This window comes from Marmota flaviventris, chromosome 12 (assembly GCF_047511675.1).
Source record: "Marmota flaviventris isolate mMarFla1 chromosome 12, mMarFla1.hap1, whole genome shotgun sequence".
Lineage (NCBI taxonomy): Eukaryota > Metazoa > Chordata > Mammalia > Rodentia > Sciuridae > Marmota > Marmota flaviventris.
This window is the reverse complement of record NC_092509.1, coordinates 100,096,762-100,120,994: the sequence shown is the minus strand read 5'-3', so window position 1 is coordinate 100,120,994 and position 24,233 is coordinate 100,096,762. Positions and strand designations below refer to the sequence as shown.

The 24,233-nt window shown below is 47.8% G+C and overlaps 1 protein-coding gene across 2 annotated transcripts in view; it reads right to left on the bottom strand.

Moving 5' to 3' along the window:
* Astn1 (astrotactin 1) overlaps positions 1–24,233 on the bottom strand; it is a 283,759-nt gene that overhangs the window by 63,956 nt on the left and 195,570 nt on the right. For both annotated transcript variants that reach the window (XM_027934944.2, XM_027934945.2), the window contains exons 10-15: positions 20,842–20,979; positions 20,185–20,335; positions 11,940–12,106; positions 8,736–8,930; positions 7,318–7,445; positions 613–717 (exon numbers count right to left, since the gene is read on the bottom strand). In XM_027934944.2, the coding sequence (XP_027790745.1) occupies positions 613–717; positions 7,318–7,445; positions 8,736–8,930; positions 11,940–12,106; positions 20,185–20,335; positions 20,842–20,979 (884 nt within the window). The remainder of the gene's footprint in view (positions 1–612; positions 718–7,317; positions 7,446–8,735; positions 8,931–11,939; positions 12,107–20,184; positions 20,336–20,841; positions 20,980–24,233) is intronic.

The window sequence follows — 24,233 nt, the reverse complement described above, 5'->3', positions numbered from 1 at the left end:
CATTGTTCGTCAGGATCCTCCATTTGTCCTGTACCATTCATCTTCCTCCTGATGGCCCTAAGGCTCCATCTACCTCCCGTCTGCTGCCTGCTGACCCTGAGATCCTAAATAAGTTTAGAACTCACTGATCCTTAACTTAGTAGGTGTAATTCACATCACTTCCATACATAAGGAAACTGTGTTCCACACATGATGTTTACTGCAGAGGGTTGTATTTCTCTGTTGCTCTCCATCTCTCTATCCCATTCACTCGCTCTTTAGGAAACTTAAGCCCTTCTCACCCTTTTTCCTCATGTCATTACATGGAATTTTAAATTATATTTTTTTGCATTCGGAATGTTGTATTCTCAGTTTGTGAAAAGCATGCAGTTTTGAAATACCCTCTGCAGGTGCTGAGGGACCCAGAGAACACGATAATGTCACTGGTCCCAGCCTGTCCACTCTCTTTTCCAGTCCAGGATGGAACGTGCCGTTGGGTCTGACTTGGCCCAGGCCCTCACTCCAGGCATTTGTCCATAAGAGTGCACGTGGGAGGACAGGGGACTGAAGGTTGTGCCCTGGAAGGCCGGTTAAGCCTGGGTTGGGGGGTGGGGGGCTGGCTGCGGGGCTCACCCTGAGAGACGGCCGCTTGGTTGAGTTTGATGTGGTACATCACCGACCGGACCTTCCAGTGCTGCAGCACGGGGTACCCAGACACTTCACTGAAGTTCACCATCCCTGGGGACAGAGGAGACGGGGGTCAGTGCCTGAGATGGGCTCACAAGTCCCTAGTGGGGAAACGTGACCCAACTCCATTAGGTTCAGGATTGTAATTGTGAGAAAATGAGCAAGTGCTCTTTGATGAAGAGAATTTCTAGAATCGCAGTAAAAACAGCTATCATTTATGGAACTTTTACTCTGTGCCAGGCATCTTGCTAAGCACTTCGCATATATTAAGCTGGTTGATGTGACTTGGGAATCATTGTGACTTGGGTGTTATTATTATTTCCTTTTTATAAATGAGGATACTGAAGTTGTTTATATAAGGTCCCTAAAACACGAGGCAAGCCAGGATGGGGTTCCAGATGGCCTGAGCCCCGAGCCAGGGTTCCTACTTATTCTACCACAACCCCATAATGACTTTATATTAAACTCTAAGCTGACTGCGACACACCAGAGTTTTACTGTCTTTAATAGTAGCAGTAATCGACTCAGCTCACGTATCTGATAACATTGATTTTTCTGTCTCATTTAACTGATTTGTGTTTGGTATTTAAGTTTTAATTACTCTGAGGCTGATAAAGCACATTTTTTTTTCTTTGCCAGAAGGGACAGTATCAGGGTGACTGAATCATTAGGGGGACAGGAATAGCCAAATACCAAGGGACATCTCTGTGCCAGGAGATGTTTCAGGCAGTTTCAGTGCCCCTTTTGCTGATGGGGAGGCAGAGGGTCCAAGAGGCTAAGTTAGTTGTTCAAGGTCACTCTCAATAAGCCCTTTCTGCGACCTTGTAGAGATATTATTAATGGGCTGCTCTGCCTTGGGAGCTTTGGAGAAAGAATGTCGCCCTGTTTAAATTCTAGCCATTACTATAAATATAATATGCTAGAGAAACGAAATAATTAGGCCACAGGAAATTAAAAAAACACCTACGTTTAGAGAACTGATTTTAACTTCATGTCTATACCTAAGGTCTGCTATATGTGTAAGTTATAGGAATGTACGTATGCATTTGTGTATGTGTTTACACACAAACATATACAGTAAGCTTGTACATAGTATATATAAAACCTATATACTCATTTATATTAAACCAGATACCACATAGTGCATATGGAGTGTTCGTGTATATAACTACAATGATAATAATACATGCATAGTTAATTATTCTGCCACTTTGACCCATGCTTCCTTTAAGCAAAATCAACTAATTTAATACCTAAGCTGAATAAAGAGTAGGCAGGATTAATTAGCTGCTTGTCAACCCTGATCAAATTAGATGAGTAATTACCAAATTTCCATTTCTGTCTGAATCATATGGGAATAATTATTGGTAAGAAAAAAAAATTAAAAAGGTCAGAAAAGGTGCTCAGTGAATCAATTGCTTAAATTTCATATTAGGTAATCAAAGATAAGTTACCTAAAACTAAGAGGAGGTTTTCAGCACTTACTTTCTTTCGAATGTTCTTTGAGGGCGTTAAGCTTTGCGATGCCAGTCATGCGACTACACACTTTGGCTTTTAACCTTCATGTTAACTTCAAAAGCATACAAATGGATTTCTAACTTTACAACTGAAGACTTCAGTCACATCCCTTCCAGGTACATTTCACTAGGTGTCAGATGTGGATGGCCTTCAGAACCACCTCTCGCCTGTCAGCGGATGGCTTTGTTGTTAATTTGAAAAGCCTATGTATAAAGAAAACAGCGGGTCCGAAAAATAAAGATTCTCAACTTATTTGGGAAAAGCTCCCTTTAATGGAATTGCTTCACAGTGGAAAACCAACACGAAGGAGCTGGGGGCTGCAGGAGGCGGTGCAGGTGACAGTCATTATTTGAATGACTGTCCTCCTCACAGCCAGAGTCTCTCCTCTCTGCTGCCTCCAAGGGAGTATTTGGTTCCAGTTGTTGTGTCTGTGGACTGAGAGACTAGCTGAGATGATCCCTTGCTTCTTTTGCAAATCTGTGACGGCCACCTGCTGTGTGACTTTAGGCAACTCATCTGTCTCGGTTTTCATATCTGAAAAGCGGGGGTGACAGTATGCATCCCATTTGCTTTTCAGGTAGGTTGTGACAAAAACGAAATTATGGGGGTCGCGTCTCACGACTAAACCGGTCAGGGTCACTCCAAGTGAATTTGGGGACTAAATAAAGACACAGACACAGAAAGTACCTTTTCTCTGCGTTCAGTGACCACTCCTCCGCTGCAGCTCCCACAAGGGGGGCAAGGCGGGCAAGAAAGAGCCAGGAGCACATGCTGAACCCTTTTATTAGGGAGAAGACATTCAGATGAGGCAAGGGGTCAGGTTTCAGGGGGTTGAGTCTAGCTTCTGATGTCTGCTGTCGGCAGGTTGACTGACATCTAGGGAGGCCACGCCCATCTCATGTGCTGTGTGGGGATCACAGCAGAGCAAGCAAAAAGACACATACGTCCCCCTCCCAAATAGAGGGGCAGCATTGGTTCAGTCCACCCTGTGTGCTCAGTGCTCATAGCTCACACACAGCCCACGGCTGGCTTGCCACCTCTCCACAGTCTCATCGCTCAAGGCTAAGGGGTGCTCGGTTCCCATGTGACAGCTCCCGACATAGGGGCACAAGAATACTTAGAGAAAAGATGAGGCATCGCACACATGGATGGCCTCCATGTCCTCTTGCTCCCTTCCTCCTCCTCCCTCTCCTCCCCCTCCCCCACTCCTCCTCTCTGCCAACCTCCAGCTGTATACACCTGGCGCTTCTTAACCGATGCTTTGGTTATCACTCCCGAGGTGGCAGTCCAGAACAGGGGGAAGAGGAGGATGATGCCAGCCCTCCACTCCGCCTAGCCTGAGCCCAGCAGGTCAACTCCAGGACTTCACTGCCACGCTTAGGCTGCACTGGGTCTGGGAGACACTTACATAACTGCTGGTGCTGGGGAAAGGCTTCTCTGTGCCTACTTACAGATAACACTTCCATTAGTTAAAAAGAAAGGGGTATTTTAAAGTGTGTGTTTTCTAGCTGAGTCATACTGTTTCTCAGGGTGCCCTTGACTTGCATCGGGTTTAGTGTTTTATTTTATTTTATTATCATTTTGAGACACATTTCTGCTGAATGGCTCTTTTTCTCAAACACAATGTTTTCTCAAGAAAGAACATTATTTGTTTTTTCTACCTAATGACTCAACAGACCTGTGTGCACTCTTGGAAGGAAGGAAGGAAGGAAGGAAGGAAGGAAGGAAGGAACGAACGAACGAACGAACGAACGAACGAACGAAGTCAGGAAGTCAGGCAGGCTGTGGAAATAAAGAAGGAGCTTTCTCTAGTTATTCTATTGAAATATCAGGAGACATCTGAGCCCAAAGTGCTAAGGCCAAGAGTCTTTTTCCCTTGAGTGAACCTGAAGCAATTCCAATGCGCCTGAGCTCCACATCTTCAAATAGATCCAGTGACCATGGCCCCAAGCAGGCCTGTGGCTGTGGCTGTGGCCTGTGGCTGTGGCTGCGGCCTCCACCTCCTCCCTCAGCCATCTCCACACTCCCTCCTTTTGCTCCACTGAAAGGCTGAATTCACAAGTGGACAAAAGCCAGACAGACGGACATGAAAACGAAACCCAGACCCATGATCTGTGACAATCAGCTCAGGAAACCTCCCCCTTCTCTGTAATAACCCACCCAGGAAGCCAATCTGCTGTCCCCAAGGCAGCCTTGTGGGACCACCATTTCTAGCAAGCTGAAAAGAAACCACAACAGAATCTCCTGGAACAACTGACTCAAACCACCAGAGCACTTCACAGCCCACAGCTTCTCTACCTCTCGCTCCCACGCCCTCTGTCCAACCACTGACAGCCAAATACGCACCCCTGATCAGTGTCAGGGACGTCCCTTCCAGAGAGCTTGCCTACAGCTTCCCACGCCAACAGCTTCCAGTCCACCCGAAACCCTCCCCTTCCCACTGTAAGGGCTCCCCGCGCCTCTGCCTGCCCTTGAGTCTCCGCCACAACACCAGCCATGGCGGCCATGTCCCCTGCCCTAACCAGCTCAGAATACATAGCGCTGCCAGTTCCCGTCTGGTGTTCTTCACTAATTTCCACACAAAATGCAACAACGAAGAGGCCCATGAAACCTGGAGTGCTGCAGCATTGCCGATGAAGGAAGAAGGGGAGACACGGACGGGCATCAGTGTTTTCCAGTATTGTTCTTTAACTGATTCTGCCGGATGGAAATAGAGGTTGTCTATGAAAAGAACTCTCTGATCAAGGAGGTCTGGGAATTTCTAGGTTAGATAAATGTGAAAGGGATGTTTTTCCTGCAGGAATCTCTTCCTAAAGCTAAGGTGATACAAGTTGCTAAGAGGAAGAGGGTCTTTCCAAACATATTTGAAGGCAGGCCCATTTGTGAATGGAACTAGGGTTTTTCCTGGAAAACAAAACACAAAGAATGCTTGCAGATGCTGTTATAGATGATTCTGAAGCTCACTTTAGCTTTAAAATCTCCTATTGCTTGTAGGTTTATGGGAACTATGACCTATAATAATAGAGTGTGAAATGACACAAGATTCATTGTATGCCTTTCAGGAAAGTTACAATTAAAATGTGACTTTAGAACTAGAAGGATGATATTAAAGAAATTTGGTCAGCCCTTTCCGTCATCAATCCTTCGAGTCATTCTTGTATTTAAAAACAAGCACGTCCCCTGCTTATGTCAAAGGAAAGACATGCTCTTAGCCAAAGTGGTGCCATGTCTTGACCAAAATAGGCTAAAGGCAGAGACTGCGTAGAACAGCAGCAAGGTCACTCCTCGCTATTGGGAGTGCTGGACTTCACTGCTGCGGGACCAGGAAAGAAGGCAGGGTCCCATCTGGACATCCTCCCCTCCCCCTGCAGTAAGATATGTTAGGAGAGACCCGAGGGCACAGGGGAGAAGGAAGTTTCTTTGGGAAGGAGAACAAATTTGGGGGTCTCTTCCTTATTCCCCAAGTAGCAGAGACAAGTTTGTTCTTTGATTTACTGGCCCCTCCTGGAGAGCTCCAGGGAGTGTCCAGAACCATCCGGGTATCCTCCTGGCCTGATAAATGAGCTGGAATCTGCCCTCTGCCAATAAGTCATACGGTGTGAGGGAGGGTTCTGGAGGTCGGGGCAGAGGCAAGTGGTTTGTAGTGGCATAGACCTGCCCTGTTTGTAGGGGCCACCTCACACCCCAGCACAAGCCTTGCACACATCTGGGAGGTGCTTCTCAGCAATTCATGTGCCAACAGGAAACGAGATTCCCTAATGCTATAGACAGAGCTTTCGGGACAGTCCAGAGGCTACCTTTTAATTTCTGCGTGTGTGCATGAGTATGCGTGTGTGTTCATGTGTGTATGTATGTGTGCATGTGTGTTAGTCTTTTATGGCCTTTTCATCTTTTGAAGATACGTATGGTTGGCCCAGAATATACTGTTTTCTAAGTTTTTTTTCCAATGAAGAAGAAACCATTTGGTAATTTTCATACTAATTTCTTTCTTTCTTAGTACATTGATTCAGTTAACACAGATTTCGGTATGTGTTAGGAACTGTTCTAAGAACTTTACTAATATTAATTTGTTTATTCTTTATATCAATCCTTAAGAAAAAATTATAATACCTATTGGAAATTGAGGCACAGAGAAGTTAAGAAACTTTCCCAGATCACACAGCCAGTGAGGAATTGTGGCAGGGTGTTGGGCTTTGGAGCCCACCCTGTTAATCACCATGCAGGACTGCCTCCGGTGGACCTACCTCAATGCCTGTCAGGTCTGAAGTTTGAAACATAACTGGATGTCTGCGGGAGGCTTACCTTCAGCCCACTCCACTCTTTAGAAAAGGGAAAAGAAAAGGGAGGAGGACATAGAATAAGGAACTGAGAATGAGCTAGGGACTGGGCGATGGAGGAGTGGACACAGCCAACAGTGGCGGGTGGCTCATGGCTAGGCTTCTAGCAGGTGATGCTCAATCCTAGGTGCAGCCGTGCGTCACCTGCCAGGAGGTGCCAGCTCAGGCTTCCCAGGGGCAGGAAGGAGAAGCATACCCTGCGCTCTCGCTTCTCCTGATCCGCCCACACAGCGTTCCCCAAGGGCGCAGAGGGAGAGTGCCCCAGGCTCAGAGCAGCACAGAGGCCCAGGTGTCCCCATCCCCATCTCAGGACAAGGGACCCCGAGGGCCAGAGAGATGGTGCTGTCTAACGTCACAGTCACCCAGCCTGAAAGCAGCACAGCCAGGATTCAAACCCAGGGTCAGCTGACAGCAGACTCCATCATTTTCCATTTCCTTGTACTGCTCCGTAAGTCTCCCCAGGACCCTACAGCAGCCATAACAGATACTGAGGTGGCAGTCGCAATCTGGCTCCTCTCTCTGCCTCTATGACCTGGGTATTTCCGCTTGTCCCACCCAAACCTCTGACGCTGTGCATCCATTATCTCATTTGTTTTCAAAGCATCCTTAGCAGGCAAAGATCTTAGGACAACCATTCTGCAGGTGATTATACGATAATACAGATAATCCTAATAAGGTTCAGTTGTATAACTGAGCATTCATCATATACCATAGAAACCAAAATAGCAAGGTAGAATCTTGATTTCTGAAGCCGCACAGCTGCCCGGTCTTGCTGGCTGAGGGAAGGCACACTCACCAGTCAGGAAGTCGGGGTCCGGGGTGGGCTCGGAGATTTCTTCTAAGCACTGATTCTCCAAGGGGACAGTGGCCACCACAAGCCCATCTGGCAGTTGCTGGTCGATACCACGAGCAAAGTTGTTTTGCCTAGAAACAGGGTGTACGTTCATTTCTGAGTGTCAGGTGGACCGGCCCCGAGTGGGGCATCTTTATTTCAACACAAACGTAAAAATTCTCTTTGGACCAACAAGTTCCCCTCACTCTGAGCCTCATTTACTATGCAAAGGGTAGGAAATATTTCTCCCTGCATCTCATCCCAGTCCTGCCCCCTCTCAACAGGCACTGGGCACACTGGGTCTCATTTCTTTACCATGGTGAAGACTCCAGCCGTATTTCTTGTCTTTGACAAACCGGCTCCCAGACCAAAATGGGAAACACTTGTGAAGTCCCTACACATAACAGTTCTAAGAACTAGTTTGAACATTTACTCTCAGTTTGTTTGTAAGAGTTTAGACCTAGGTTGCTCCCTTGCTGATCCATATTATGACAATGACAGCATCATCGTCCCCATCATCACTGTCCCCATCATCTCCTGGACAGCATTTCCCTATGGGATCTGAAGAAGATGCATTCCCATAGCCAAGGCAGAATATGGACAGAGGTCAAACCAAGAATCTTCTCGAGATATTCCAACTAAATTATTTACAGTATTTTGTTCTCAGGATTCCTTTATGCTTGTAAAAATAATTGAAGGTCCCAAGTAACTTTAAGAAACCTCTAATTACATCTATCACTATTTTCTGTATGAGAAATTAAAATAGAATCCTAAAAATTAATTTGCTTAAAAACACAATAATAAGTCTATTGAATATTAATGATAGGTGGGACATTCTTGTACATTTGTTGCAAATTTCTAGAATGTCTGACTCAATAAAAGGCAACCAGATTCTCATCATCAAATCCCATTCATGGCAACGTATCCTTTGAGTTTAGGTATGTGAAGAATATGCAGCCTTTCTGCAGGTGGAAAAGGCAGGAGGGTTCGCAGGGGTTCAGGGACCCCAGGGATCCTTGGCTCCCACTCTGGGGACTGCTATTCTAGACCAACTCACATGCTGAGTCTTCTGTTCGGAGGGAAGATGGAACTTGGGGCATTTGGGGGTAGCTTTCTTATAAAACGTTGCAGCCCTCGCCTGAGCAAGGCAAAATCTCACTTTATACTTTTACTGTTCACCCAGAGGAAGCATGGTTCTTGGATTCTTGAAGAATGTCACCTTAGAGAAGCACAAAGGTGAGAGCAGGACCTAACCCCTGCTGCACATGACATTTGCCTTGCTCCAAGATACAGAACTTAGGTTGCGTATAAAGCAATTCAGAGAAGAAGCCCCACCAACAGCCCTGAATAATCACAGAGTGTCAGGTGGACATGAGGCTCACCTGAATGTTCCTTTCAGCACCTGTCCAGAGGCCACTTCCTTGGAATGGTTGTTGTAACCAAAGAACATCTCCCCAAAGAGAGTCTGGTTCATGGGAAGCTCCCTGCTCTCTCCACAGTCGCCTCCCTCTGGGCAGGTCTCTGTGATGAGCTGGCAAGAGCGTCCATCCACACCAAGCTTGTAATCCTCGATGCACCTAACGTGGCGGAGAACTCAAGAAGTTAGTCCATCAATGAGCCATGCTGGCAATCAGCTCACCGAATCCGGAAGAGATGCCTTTGAGAGAATTGGAATGGCCAAAGATCAGGAATATCCCAATTCACTTCTGACCCCTTTATAATGGAGTTTCTTAAGCCTGTAGATACAGGCTCTCTCCAAAATGTGATCATACCAAATTTCCTACTTTTCCTTTAAAGTTAGGTCTCTCAGAACTTTGGAGTGTTCTCTTTTCTAAGAGTCACCTGATTTCTCAAACACGTCAGGATAAGAATCATTGAAGAAAAATTTGTAAATACGAGTTAACCATTTAAATCCAAGATATAGTAGAGTTTTTCTCACAAGCCCTCTGTACAACCAGTTCTATATTTGTTGGGAGAGTAATTAGGCAGCAAAAGGAACAACACTGTACTTAAGAAATCAATTGCTTTCTAATCTGGTCCTGTGATGAGTCAACTCAGAAATTAGGAAGATGGATGATCTTCTTGAATGTCTCCAAACACAGGATCATCCCAGACCAATTCCTCCTCCATCCTGAGTAGCCACCCTGAACTAAATAGATGCAGGGCATCTACACCATGCACCCTGAACTGGGAACGGCCTCCGGGTGCCCGTCCCCCATGAATGTACAGCTACTGTAATGGAAAAGCAATAGTAATTTGGTAAACATGGGTCAATGACTCACAAATCATCATTTGACCTTACTTGTAGTTATATTATAAAGAACATGCATTGGCTAGCTCAGGTGAGTGAGAACTACTTCTTTGATAAAGCTGTCAATGAAAAAAATGTTGATTTCATTTGGTTCTCTCCTTAAAAATATCACAGATTTAGACTTTAAAGGTGCTCACAATGTTAAAACACCATTTATCACTATATACAGTAATTTTTGTAATAATATAAAGACCTCTGACCTATGTAGAACTACAAATGATCATAGTTTCAAGTAGTGAGAAGCCATATTATAATAGCAAGGAGCATCTTCTTCACTGGTAATCTTAAACCAGTTCAGTAACCTCTCTGAGCTTCAAGACACTTGACATTTAGAACGCAGCCCTATATATAGCTAGTACTCTCTGTATGTTGCTATTATTAGCAGCAAAGGTGCCAAGGAGGCCTGTGATTCAACTGCCAGTTTTTCCCATTTATCATTTACATATTTGTGTGAACAGGTGTGAGCAGAGTTCTTTAACTGTAAGTGTATGTGATCTGGTCTTTATATAAAAATAAAAGTATTTGGAGAGTGCTCCACACACGTGTGCCTAAATCTGATTAAGAAAGGAAAGAAAGTCCACCTAGAGGCCTACCACCTTAGTCCAGGGGACAGATGTGCCTTAAGACCCCTCTTCCAAGATTCCCGGGCTCCAGCGCAGCCTGGGAGCGGGGACATTGGAAATGGTGAATTGGCTCCTTCTTCGATTGGTACATAAACGGAGTTTCTGGGAAAGATTTTTGAAGTTGGCTGGTTCCCCTCCAGCCCACGCTCAACCCTTCCACTGGACCCCTCCCCCAGGACCCCTCCCCCCTCCCCCCAGTTGTGAGTCCCACTGAAAACTCCTCCAGGGAGAGCAGAGCAGCTCCTGATCCTTCTCATGGAGCACCCACCTGGTTCCCTGCACAAGGAGGTACCCAAGGACGCATTTGTTAAACAAAAGGGGAGGAACTCTGCCTGAGTTTACTTCTATAAATTGAAGTGGGTCAGCCCTAGTTTTTATAAAGAACCTTAAAGTTCAGAGCAACTTGCTATTTATGGAATGGGCTTTTACAAGAAACTAAATATGGAAATTACTCAGTTGTGAAGAAATAAAATAAAACAAAATACAATAAAACAACATTATAACTCCACTGAACAATTATTCAGCGGGCACTGCCTTTTAGAACAACTAGCGAGTTTTATTACTGTAAACACCTTTTTTGTTGTTGTTACTGGGCATTGAACTCAGGGGTGCTTTACTACTGAGCCATATCCTCAGCCTTTTTTAAATTTTTATTTTTTTTTTAATTTTTTGAGATACAGTCTCACTAAGTTGCTGAGGCTGGGGTTGAGATCGCAATCCTCCTGCCTCAGTCTCCCCAGTTTCTGGGATTACAGGTGGGAATCACCACACCCAGCCTTGATTTTCATTGCAAGCTGTTGGAGGGTAACAACTCCATGTTACTCACTCCTCTTTGCAGCCCGGTGGCCGGCATGGTATTTGGCACAGAGTAAGCACTCTGCCTGACTTGGAGGAAGAAAGAGGGCAGAGGGAGGCAAGAAAACCATGGGTATAGCGGAATGTGCTAATATATTTACTTTATAAATATAGCATGAAAATGTCTTTAAATATAATTCCACTCAGTGATATAAATTTAAGTTTTGAGAAAAACTGCAGAATTTTTTTAAAAAATCAGAGAGGGCCTGGAATCTGATCTTAATCTTCCCGGTCTTGGGAGAGACAACCCCACTGGGCCTTAGTTTTCTCATCTGTGGAATGAGCTGGCCTTGCCTGCCCTGTTCCCTCACGAGCCCTCCTGCCAGCTTAAGGAGCCAGTGGGTGAGAGGGACCCACCATAAAGGGCCTACACGAGGAACTGCGTCACCGAGGAGGGCTGGACACAAAATGTGGGGCCTCGGGAATTGAATCTGGAGAAGCTTCGGCTACTCCTTTGATAATTAATCAGTTTCATGCAATCTTTCCCAAGTTTTAGATCACCCAATGCTTTTTGTCACAAGCCTTAATTAACATAGTTCCACAAAACACACTGGAACATTCTGGCTTAATTAGGCGATGATTTAAGGGAACCGTGTAGCTAATTCACCCTTGCAGGTAAACGGGGCTGGGCTCCCACACTTTGGGACTTGCCCAAGGATCCTCCCAACCAGACTTTAGAGATGCTCCATCCTGAACAGCCCGAGGGCTGGCCGAGGGTGGCAAGTCATTCACAAGGACTTTCGGGTTAGGCTCTGAAGGTCTCCCACCTTGGCCAGCCTCCGGGCAGCTCCACTCACCCGCAGAACATGAGGATGTTGTACAGGGTGGGGTCGTCCGGGAAGGGCGCCATCTGCTGGAGACACAGCTGCTCACAGCCGCCATTGAAGCCATCTGAGCAGTCCACCCCGATGTGGCGGTCATAGCAGCCCGAGCTGTCCTTCATGGGGCTGAGTCCGGCTGGGCACTGGCACAATCAGAAAGCATCCACACAGGTGGGTGAGTCAGGGACGGGGTTCTCTACTGGAACATCACCACTGACACCTATTTTTAGGACTTTGCCTGGAAACTATTAACACTGGCAAGCAACCCATGACTTCTCCTCTGCGCTAGACTCCACTTAAAAGCAAATAGCCTTTTTTGACATCTTGCTTCTCTCTGGGCATAGATCATACACATTGCATTAAGGCTGCATCCTCTGAATAGGCTGGAAGGGTGCCCTATAGTAAGACAGGGTAGAGGAGTGTGGTGTCCTCATTCAACACAGAAGAGTGGAAAAGATAGTCCAGAGGTTAAAAAAAAAAAAAAAAGTCTTTGAAGGCATTCCTTTGGGTGAGGGGAAGGGAGTGCTGTTGTTTGGACTCAGGTTAAGATAACTTTTTCAATGTCCAAAGCACTTTCTCAGTGTGGGTACCACCCCATAGAGTAGGAGGGAATGGGCAGAATCAGGGCTGCCAGCCTGAAGTGGGGAGTGGGCTTTCCCTGTGACCTTGGAAGGAGCTTTGCCTGCTCTCATACTCCTCCCCTTCCTGCACCACGGGTGCCCACTGAAAGACACGCAAACAAGGGCCTCGGCCATAGCAACACTCAAGGGTGCTGTACTTGGTTTTGAGCCTGATTCTCATGATGTGAAATAGTGACCTCTTTGTACTATTTCACCCTTAAAAAAACTCCCCAAGAATGAAAGCCACCAAGAAAATCCCAGAGAAGATGGCAGACCCCAGGAAAGCCCAGGGGCTGCCTCACTCACCCACTTAATCCCCATGATGCCCTGGAGGCAAGAATTGTGACCACCCCATTGGACCTGTGAGGAAACTGAGGCACCAAGGATTTAGCTCCCCTAGGGTCACACAGCTGCTCATGACAGGGCCACTCTTGAGCCCCTGGCAGGCTTCCTAGGACTCCTGAGGGCTGGTCAGTCCGTGACTCCACACTGTTTACTGAACACTAAGGAGGAGCCCGTCTGCCACTGTGCTGAGTACTTCAGGCATTTTATCTCCCAACACCCCGCATTATCCCCATTTAAAGATAAGGAAACCATTAACACTGCCAGTTAATTCATGAACCCCTCCTCCCACTGGGCTCCCTTTTAAAGCTGATGACTCTTTTGCCATCCTGCTTCCTGCCTGTGCAACATCGTCTGCACATTTACACTAGAGCTGGCCCTTTCTAACAGGCTGGGAGGAGGGGGTGACTTGCCCAGGCTCAAGCAGCTGGAGTGGGTGGGGAGCTGGGGATCTGTGCATCCTGGACTCTGTAGGTTGGGCTTTTAGTGACTGTGTCATACACACACTGTTAGCCACAAACACTTCACCAAAACCAAACCCAAGCAAAACTTTCAAAACTTGGTGGAACAGTGTGACACACCTCCCTTCCTCCCTGCTACGGCTTGCTCTTTCTCTTGGCAGCCAAGCACCTCATCTTGCTGGTCTAGAGCTGCTGGGGAAGAGCCTCTGCAAACCCATCTTTCCCCTTCCTTTCCCAGTCAAAGATCACAGCAGGATGTGCACTGTTTGCTGACACTAATTCTGCAATTTACCAAACAAATGACCCCCTGTGGGCCTGCCAGACCCCCAGCCTGCCTCTTCCCCTCTCCCCCCTTGGAGGCAGCTGGAGTGCTGGAAGGCCCCAGTATTTAAAGAAGTTTCCAAGGTCTGCCCCCTGCTGTGGGAACCCAGATGTTCCTGATGATGGTAAACAAGCCAACGAGGCAGCTGAGGCTCACACCCCAGGTCCGCCAGCCCCTCCACCCATCAAGTTCCTTGGCCACCCAGCTGTTAGGCCAGATGTGTCACCAGAAGGGAGCTGGCTTCAGCACTGCCTGGCTGTCCAGGCGTGGATTCTGGATTCTGGGCTAGAAACACAGAGTTCGAATGGAATTAAATGGGCTGCCCCGGTAGGAGTTCTGTTTTTGCTTTTTCCTTCCACAAAGCTTGCCAGAAGCCTTCACGCAGAGATGAAGCCCGTCTAGCCCGTCTCCTGTTCTTCCACCTCACATGGCTCAACCCTCTCACCAGCCAGCTACCTCAGCCACCAGCCAGGACTCCCCATCTTCCCCACCACCTGCCTTTTTCCAGAATGCCCCATCAAGCGTGGTTTTTGACAAATACTTCACTGAATGAAACATGAGCTGGAGGCTTTGTTCCAGAATTCTGAGACCTGGCACGTCCACTTCTTGCCTGGCCCTAGTGCCTAGATGACCACTGCTATCCCAAATTGCGCCACCTGATATTCATGGTCTCTCAGGAGATTTGGAGAGAAGTCAGTGTAAGCTGCCTTGCACAAGTTGGATATATATATATATATATATATATATATATATATATATATATATATATATTTTCCCTCATAAACAAAGCTAAAAGTAACAATCACAGCTTTCCAGAATCAAGCAATTCTTTTACCTACATCTATTATCTTCAATCCCAACGACACAGGTGTTCTCTGTCTTCCCCATTTTACAGATGAGCCAAATTAGACTCGGGAAGACTAAGTAGCTTGTTTATGGTCACAGTGGTGGAACATGGCAAAGCAGACTCTGGGCCAGGATCTGTCTGACCCCAGAACTTGCATGTGTCATCTTCCATTCATCCATCCTGTTTCCCAGGTGAGATAAAGAAATCAAGCCAATGTGTCAACCAGGTAAATTAACCCTGGGGGTTTGTTGCTCGACTGTTTTAAGCAGTTCCTGGAACATAGTCTCAAGTCAACCCAAAATTCTTTGTCTTTCTCACTCTTGTCACATGTGAGTGCACATGATATCTCTATCTCTCTCTCTCTCTCTCTCTCTCTCTCTCTCTCTCTCTCCACACACACACACACACACATATATGTATATATGGGTGCAAATATTTTAGGGCAAAACACTATGAACTGTCCAGGTGATGGTGTTGAAAGCCATACAAGTTACCTTTACTGCACCTTCATAACTGACTGGGGTTACAGTTCAGAATAAGACTTTCCAGGGGAAAAAGGGCTGAAGCAGAAGTAGAGTTTCCTTCTTAACCCTTGGGAATCAGAGGACCCCCTCTGCAAGGAGTTACTCTATCAACCTTCCCATGGTATACATTTTTGATTTTTGTGGGTTGCTTTTTTTTTTTGGTGAATCTTCCTTCTGCTATTATACTTACATTCCTGGTTTCCTCAGACTCTATAAATATGAAGAAGCTAACATCTCCAAACCAGGCCCCTCTTCCTAGAAGTCACTGCAGCCAGAGCCCAGTTGTCAGAGCAAATCCTGCCTCCAGGAGGAGCTTGGGTTATCTGTTTGCAAGGACTGGGCTGTTCTCTCACCCTGGCTGTGGACAGTCCCTTCACATGTTCCTTGAGAGAGAACTGTTGGTCAGGAGAGAGCCCCAAAGTCATATATTAACCGCTCTCTGCATAGGTTATATCCAGCAGTCCCAGGGATTTTATAAACTCCAGGCTTAAGAAGAAAACTCCATTCATTATGACAACAGCCCTCCCTCTTCAAGAAGTCCTAATAAATGAGCTCATATTTCTGTGACCTCTAAAATACACAAGGTTAATCATCTTCCATGAGATGCTCACAGCTTATCACTGGTCGAAGGCATAATTTGCTAATGAGATTAAAATGGTTTTCCCCATTCAACTCTTTTTCCTTGCCCTCTTTTCCTACTGATGATTTTGGTTGATTAATCACCTAGGAGGCTGGTGGGATCTTCCTGAGCCTAAGACACACACACCTCAGCACCAGGTTACCAAGTGAGTGCTGTCGGCGGTGACTGTGAGTGATGGGCACGGGAGCCTGTTTGGGGCCCCTGGGAGGAGAGGGACTGATTCCTGCAGCACCTTACCTGGATGTCCATCAAACACGCAGCCCAATTCCCACCCTACAGAGGCTCCCTCTTACTGGCTGGCGATCTTATTCCTTTCACAAATAATGATCTTCCCAACTTTCTGACGAGAAGGCCCAAGCCTTGTAGCACTTCTCCCAAGCGGAAAAGTCTGAAGGAGTTCAATGTCTATGTCAGGCTGGGACAGCTCCTGTCCCCCAGTTCTCTAGAAGCTTCTGAGGCTAACTGCTTAGAGGGGAGGGGGAGGGAGGGAGGGAGGGAGATCGGTAATGGCCTCCTCACATCTGTGCCCTGGGAAAGGTGAAATGATACAGTCTGTGGGCAGCCATCATGGACAACATGTGGAGGGAAGGGCAGCAGGTCACTGGGTAATTCAAAGCTCATTAGAGCACAGTGCTGTGGCAAGGAAGGTCACATGCTCCATACACAGGACAGCGCAGCCTCCGACCCCTACGCCCACCCCGGCCCCTTCAAGGACACAGCCTGCCATCAAGCACATCCCCACATCTTACAAAGAAAAGGCATTTTTAAAAGTTTGGACACTTTCAGGATGAGTGAGAAGATGAGGAAGGAGCATTAGGAACACTGGCCTTGCATTTCTCTTTTTCTTTTATTGGGGTAGCACAGGAAATCATTTTCAGACTTTCAAACCAAGTTTCCCAGTGCACCTCAATGGCAGGCTGGGTAAGGCTGGAGACACCTGTCACGCTCAGTGAAATAAGCCAAGCCCCCAGACCAAAGGCCAAATGATCTCTCTGATACGTGGGTGCTAATTCACAGTGGGTGTGGGGCTAGGGAAAAACAAGAGTTACTCTGGATCAGGTAAAGGGGAGTGAAGGCAGGGGAGGGGGTATGGGGGTAGGAAGGGTGGTAGACTGATTAGACATTGTTACCCTATATATAACTATAGGACCAACAAGAAGAAAGAGAACTTATACTCCATTATATATGATGTATCAAAGTGCTTCTACTGTCATGTATAACTAATTAAAACAAATACTAAAAAAAACAATGAAGACACCCAAATGAAGACACCCATTAAAGCTGGGAGTGGGGAGTCCCATCTACCAACCTACTCCAATCCCTGCCACCCACTGCAGAGGGTTCCCCAGATTTATCTCTAGCACAATCTCAGGAACCTGTGATCATATCACCTTTCACGGCAAAAGGGAGTTGGCAGATGTGATCAGGTTGAGGATTTGGCAGATGTGATTAGGGTAAGGATCTTGAAATGTGGGGATTATTCTGGGCTCTTAGAAGTGGAAGAGGGAGGCAGAGTAGGGGAAAGAGAAGGAGACACCTTACAGAAGAGCAGTCAGGGAAAGGCAGTGCCGCTGACCCTAACATGGAGTGCCAGGCCGTGAGCCGAGCAATGTGGGTGGGCTCCAGAGAGTGGACAAGGCACGGGGTAGGTTGCCCCCTAGATCTTCCTGCAATGAAGACAGCCCTGGTGACTCTCGTTGTTAGCCCAGTGAGAGCCACAGGGGAGTCTCATCCTCAGAGCTGTAAGATGCTAAAGTTGTGTAGCTTTAAGTCACTAAAATTCTTGCAATTGTTCAAGCAGGAATATGATAATATAGCACGCTTGAAGGGCCCCCTAGGGCTCTATAGAACACAGAACTGCTGCTCTGGGCCTCATGGGTGGGGACCATGGCCCATCTTGAACATTAAAAACAATGGGTAAGATTTGGTCACCAGCAGTGGCAGTGAGCCATACTCTGGGGACCCTCCTGGAGCTTCCGAGGTCCCCAGCTCTTAGAGAGCACTCAGATTTGTAATGGAGCAATCATGGTTTATACAAGACTGTGTCTTTCATGGGTATTTGGTTCCTGTTCTCAAAGGCTATATAAGAAACAGGGCGATTAACTGGGCACCAGTGAACGCTGTGGAAGCCCATGCATAACCAAAACGTGCCCCCTCTCCTGGAAAGAAGGGAAGCAGCCCCTGTACACCCAGCACGAATCCCACCTGTCTGGTCTGAATAAGTCAGAGAAACATCCAGGTGTGCTCATGCTCCGCCTTCCCACACCTGCCCTTCCCCAGGTTCCTGAAGAGTCAGCATCTCTCATTCCTCATCTCTTTCTCCTTTCAAGAAAGGATAAAAGATGCTTTTCCTGGGAAGTCTTTCAGATCGGCACCCAGGACTGGACGGAAGTGCCTATGTGGATAGGGGCTAGGAGGCCAGACTTAGCTGTGGTCTAGCTCCAACGACAAGGGACTTCCTCCAGTAACACACCAGGGCCTGAGGACAGTGTGATGCCCAGTGGAGTCAGGTCAGGCTCAAGGTCAAGTCCCTCATCTTCTTCTCAGTAGGGTCATAAGCACATCAGCTCTCAGTGCATCCGTCCTGCCTCAGGGATCATCCGCTTCGCAGCCAATAAGGAACCAAATGGAACACGTCCACCAATCAGCCCCGCTTCTTCCTCCAGAGCCACGTGGACTGGTGACTTCAAAGTATTATGCAAATGCCAAATACTGGTATAATTGAGTGACTTTCTGCAGCGGCTCCAATTCTAAAATGCAGCAGCTTTATCGCGAATGCATATTCATCAGAACTATTCCTGCTAGTCCGTCTCGCAGATCAGTGGGGAAAGTGCAGAACTCCATCCGCTCAACTGTACGCCAAGTGAAAGGGGCTAGGATCAGCACCAGAGGACGGCTGACAGGCAAACACACCCTGAGGGGCCAGGGCGGGGCAAAGAAGTAGCAAGAGAGGAAGAACCCACCTGTGTATGCATGTGCCTGCGTACATTTGTGCATGTGCGTGCGTGTGTGTGTGTGTGTGTGTGTGTGTGTGTAGTGCATGCTCAAACACCTATAGGGGTGGTGTGGGAGGAGCCCGCATGTGCCCAGACAGCACTTAGAGTGACCCCCAGAGAGCAATTAGGAAGAAAGGTGGAAGTCTGGATGAAGAAAGGTAGTGTCCCATCAGACAGTGAAAAGCATGTCCGAGGGACCCTGCCAGTTGGGGTGCTCATTGCTTAACAGGGTGAGGACCTGCCCAGGGTGGGCTCACTGTGGGACACCAGCTCACCTCCTGGCTGCCCGGGGAAGAAGACATGACCTAGCAAGCACGATTTCTGATCTTTTTCCTGATAGGCCTCTGCTCTTGGCCCTTCCTAGGTTCACCTGCTGGCTTCTCCTCCCAGCCCACGGCTCTCTCTTTCCCTTCTCTCCATCATGCTCTCTCCTTCTCGGGGGAATCAGGGCTGTGGACTTGGCAACAGTCTGGGGAGCCTCAGGGCTGGGACACCTCCACCCCAGAGGCCAGGTTCATATTCGTCTTTGATAAGGAGCAGCTCCCTGAGCAGAGCAGGTGCTAGAGATGGGTGACGAGGGCAGAGACTCGGGGTCCTCAAAGCTTCCCCAGCTCTGGGTCCCCTCACAGCACGGCTGCCAGGTTGGAGCCAGACGGGGCACCGGGAAGCTCCTGGGCCTTTCCCCTACAGGACAGAGTGACGCATCTCAATGCCTGACTCTCCCTCCCCCTGTTCCCCTTTGTGTGTCTTCCTTGCCATCTCTGTCCTGATCCCTCTCCTCTCTGGAGGTGGGGCTGGACACAGATCAGCATGTCAATGTGTGAGAGCCACCAACAGCAGGGAACCAGCCTGCAAGGCCTCCTCTGTCCTGCCTCATCCGCCAGCACGGTCAGTACAATCTTCATATTCATGCCCCGCAGAGAGCTTGGTCTACTCCAGCCCAAACAGTCCTACCAGGGAACGGCATCCCATTTTTAAGGATAGCCAAAGTCCGCAGAGCTGAAAACAAAGCAGAAACCCGCTGTGGAGAAGTAGCACATCACTGCTGGGATTTCGGACATTTTTATTTATATTTTTCTCTACCATTTCTGGCATAACGTATTCATCTCATTGCTCTACCTACAGGTAGGTCTCTCCAGACATTTCCTGTTATATTTGGAATCGATTTTATACAAAAGCAATTAGTTAGTTCTCAAATAGTTCTCACCAACTATTTTATAAGACTGGAGAGAATGGTGCTATACAATTTGAGGAATTTCCCCCTGGAGAGAACACATCGTAAGTGCTCCCTAAGGACTTCTTAAATACTGGACTAGGGCTTAGCTCCTCATCCCTATCAAGAGAAAATTCTGAACCTGCACTAGGTGGTGGTTACCACTGGGGTCACAGCACACTATCATCTGTGTGTCCCTCTGCCTTGTGCTCACCCTGTACCTTCCCTCCCTGCCCTCCAAACAGGACAAACATACCACGCAACCAGTGGAGTCCAACTTGCGATCGGAAATGCAGCGGAAGTTCTTACTGCAGCCCCCGTTATCTTTGCTGCAGTCTCGCACTGGCCCAAAGGAGTCTAAGAGAACTTCCAGGCTGTCAAAGGAGGATGAAGTCATCAGCTCCTCTCTGCAGGGAGAAAGAGTGGGAGTCAAGGGGCTTCTAGGAGCCACAGTGGTGCTATCTTCCATCTCCTACCTGGTCAACTGGACCAAGCCTGGCTTTGCTCTTATAAAATTAAAGATCAACCATACAAGGAGGCCTGAACTAACAAATTATGGGCATTTTCCACATCTGGGAAATGAGCCAAAGCTACGCCTGGTCAAAGAAGGAAGTCTAAACTTAGGCAAGGACATTAACATTTTATTGCCTGTCAGTCCTTGGGGTATGTGGGAAGTGCTTACAAACTCTAATTTTATGTCTTCTTCCAGTGAATGAGCCTTGGGGTGTGCAATATTGACCCAGATAAAGAGCAGATCTTGGCACCACGTGGGGGGAATTTAAAGGCAACCTGCCAACTTCTCCTTTCGGCTTGCGGTGCCTTCTTTCCCAGCACCTAGAACCTTCAGGTCACTTCTCACTCTGCCTCCCAGGCCAAGGGCGGGCCCTCCGCCGCACCCTGAAGCCAGACCCACCTGACCTCCACTGCATCCTCCATCACGGTCATGTCGGTCTTACACTTGGCGGAGGGATTGATGGCCAGTTCTGCTGGCGGGATCACAAAGCTCTTGCTGAGGGGCAGCCACATGCCCTCGCCCAGGGTGTAGGTGAATCTGCAGGGACACAGCACCAGGTGGTCAGGCTGGAGGATCACCACCCCCACGCGGGGATCCGGCACTCAGCCCCACGGCCCTCTTCAGAGAGGAGGGTGGACTGCCTTTCGTGGAAGAGACCCGTGAGTCAGAGGGAGGCTGAGGGCCTGCTCCTGCTCACTTGGCCATCTGGCTGGAGGACCGACCATGGAGCCCATTCACCAGATACTAAAAGGGGCTCTCATCAAGTCACAAAACGTGAGCCTCAGCCTTCTTCAGGCTTAAAGCCGGGCTTCCCCTGTATTAAGTCAGATATAATTGGAAGCGGTTTAACTGGAGAGAGAGGAGGCCTCCCACCCTCCTCAGCCTGGGGCTGCACACCCACTGTGGTAGCCATGGTTTCTCCTGGTGCCTGGAGGAACCCTGACTAGGAGAAGGCAGGAAGAAAGCGCCCCTTCTCTGGATTCTGTGACAGGAACAGAGATGACTGAAGCCAGGAGCCTCCAGGGAGGAGAAGAGAGGGGTGAACAAATGAACCAACAGCCCCACGTCTATTCTCCGTCTGTTCTCCGCACTCCCACCCACACCTTAGCAAACGGTGCTAACCCTTGGGAAACAGGGAAGATTTGGGTGTTTTTATTCTTATAACAAGGGCTAAAAGGAATAAAAGAATCAATCAGCGTTTCAAGGGAGAGCTTAAGGAAACCATGAGAGATTATTTGTTTATTTATTCATTCATTTCATTTCAAAGGCATTCAAATGCTCTGTGTTCACAGTCAAAAATAGTCTGTGGGATAAAAGCCAGTGTGGGTGGGACATCACGAGGCTGTGGCAGTCGTGGAAAATGGAGGAGGTGCACGATTAAGCAGAACCAGTGCCGTGCTGGTCACAGCACCCCGGGAGAACCCCGCTCCTCTCTCCCTCCTACCCCGCTGTGTTCTCCTCTCCACCCTGGGCTGCCTGAGATGCTAGGAAAGCAGATTGAAGCTTCAGAGCTTTTATGAAAAGTGCAGTAGCCCTCTCCAGAACCCTGGCCACAGAACAGACCCAGCATGCTCCCCACGCCATTTCCACCCACACCCTGACAGACAACCCTCGGCACCAGAGCTGCAAGAGGAGAAGGCAGGTGACAGCTTAACTGTAGGGACTCTCAGGAGAGAGGCAAAACCTCTAGGTAAGGGGTGTGTTCAGGACTGGGGGGTTTCTCTCCCATTTCTGCCCTGACTCCTAGTGTTCTACTCCCCTGACCTGCTGGGAGCCATCAAAGATGCTTCTTGACCTGCAGGAGGCATTCACTCCTTCCACCCCCAGGGGCACCAGGTATTAGGTGGAGCTGGGCGTGAGCGGAGGGGCCTGCACCAGGGGAGCTGAGCCCATTACTTGGGGAACCAAAACACCCAAGCTTCATTCTGTTGTGGATCAACTAGTGAAACTGGAGACACAGCAGCCCATTTACACACACACACACACACACTCTCTTCATCTGAAATATCAAGGAGCAGATTCAGGGCTAGCGATGGCCTCCAACATGCCTGGAATCTGGGACTTAAGGGTTGCTGTGGGTTGAAGGAAACAGCTTCCAAGAATTCCTATGATTTCACTTTGCATTCCACAATAGGTCTTGAGCCAGCAACATTACACTAAGGCAGGCTCTGGTCAGGACACTGCTGTATTATAATACATTGTTCCACTTGTTTACACAAGTGAATGCACCAGGGATGAAGCAGTTCATTGGACACAAAGATGGGTATTTGTTTTCTATTTTGGCTTTGAAATTATAATTTTGTTTTGATTATGTAAGATTTTGGGAAACTGTTGGCAGTTCTAGTACATTTCTGATGGTTCATTTTTCTTTTGGAAGAAGGGAGTCTATAGTTTCTCATCTCTCTTTTCCCTTTTTCCTCTGCATATAGTCATAGGGAAAAACAAACCATGGTTTTCCCCAAAGCCAACTGTGCAATGGCACCCCACACACAGGGGGCAAAGTCCAAGCCCCCAAAGGCATCACGTCACCCCACCTACATCTTTAGCTCCTCTCTGCAAAACCACTTCACTCTGCTCCTGCAGTGCCCACTGTACTTTCTCAAAGCATCCTAATTTCTCATCTCTTTTCTTTTGTTCCTAACATTCTTTCTTCTGGATTTTATTCCTTTTTTTCTTCTCCTGAATTTGATTCGTCTTAAGACTTAGTTTAAAGTCACAACCCTTCCAGAAATTCCCCCAGAACCTTGACCCTCAACCTTAGGCTGAGCAAGGGAGTGTCCTCTGTCCACCTTACACAGAGTCCTTGCTGCCCCTGAGATGCTGGACTGCACCTGTCTTTTCCTGTGTCCATCACTGTTAATAAGGATGACTCCCCAGGATGGCCGAGGACAGCCCCAGCAAAATGCCCTGTTTACCCTCCTGACAGCCCTCTAAGTGTCTGACAGCCCTGTCAGTTTGACCCCTCTTACCAATTCATCATCTGATATTCTAACAATGTTAGTAGCTCCCCAAGGTCACTCCTTGGTCAGTGGGAAAGATGGGGATGGTCCAGTTCTCAGGTATGGATCACAGTAGCTTTCCAGCGCATGCTGGCTCATGCCTAAGAAATTCTAGAGCTTTCTTTCATCTGCAAAATCTACTGAGTAACTCCAAAAGCCAAATATAGAATATGCTGTCAGAGAAAAGCTGTGTCCTGAAATTTCATCTGTCCCCCATTCATGAAGATTTGGCAGGAATGACTCCCCAAACCACCAAACAGAAGGTAGGTGGGCAATTCCAGCACTCTCCCAAGTTGGGCCTTCTCTGGGGACAGCTGGTGAAGACCACTGTAGTGATGGCTCAGCTGCACGCTGCATGGTCTGTTGAGCAGAGCCTGAGATTTCTGTTCAGAGGCAAACATTCACCAGAGAGCACTGGATTGAATCAGCCTGTGCTCTCTCCATGGCTTGGCATGGAACAGAATGCGGGAAAACAGATTTAAAAAAAGCATAATAAAAACAGATAAATAGCTTCAACCTGACATCTTCACTCTTTCCCAGTGCAGGCTGTTTCAAAATGAGATATTGTTCCCAGGGATGCAGGTACACTTGGGAAGAAGGCCTCTGAGAGATAAATTTGATTCACCACCACAGAGTCTATGGGAATGAGGTGAGGGTGCCATATTGGATGGGTTTGATGGGAGGATTCAGCTGCGGGGCCGGTGTCCTTGTAGACCCTCCTAGTCTAGTTTGGAGTTGCAGACTATTCTGGTTATCTGGGATTGCAGATTTCCAAGGGGGGTGGGCATCAGA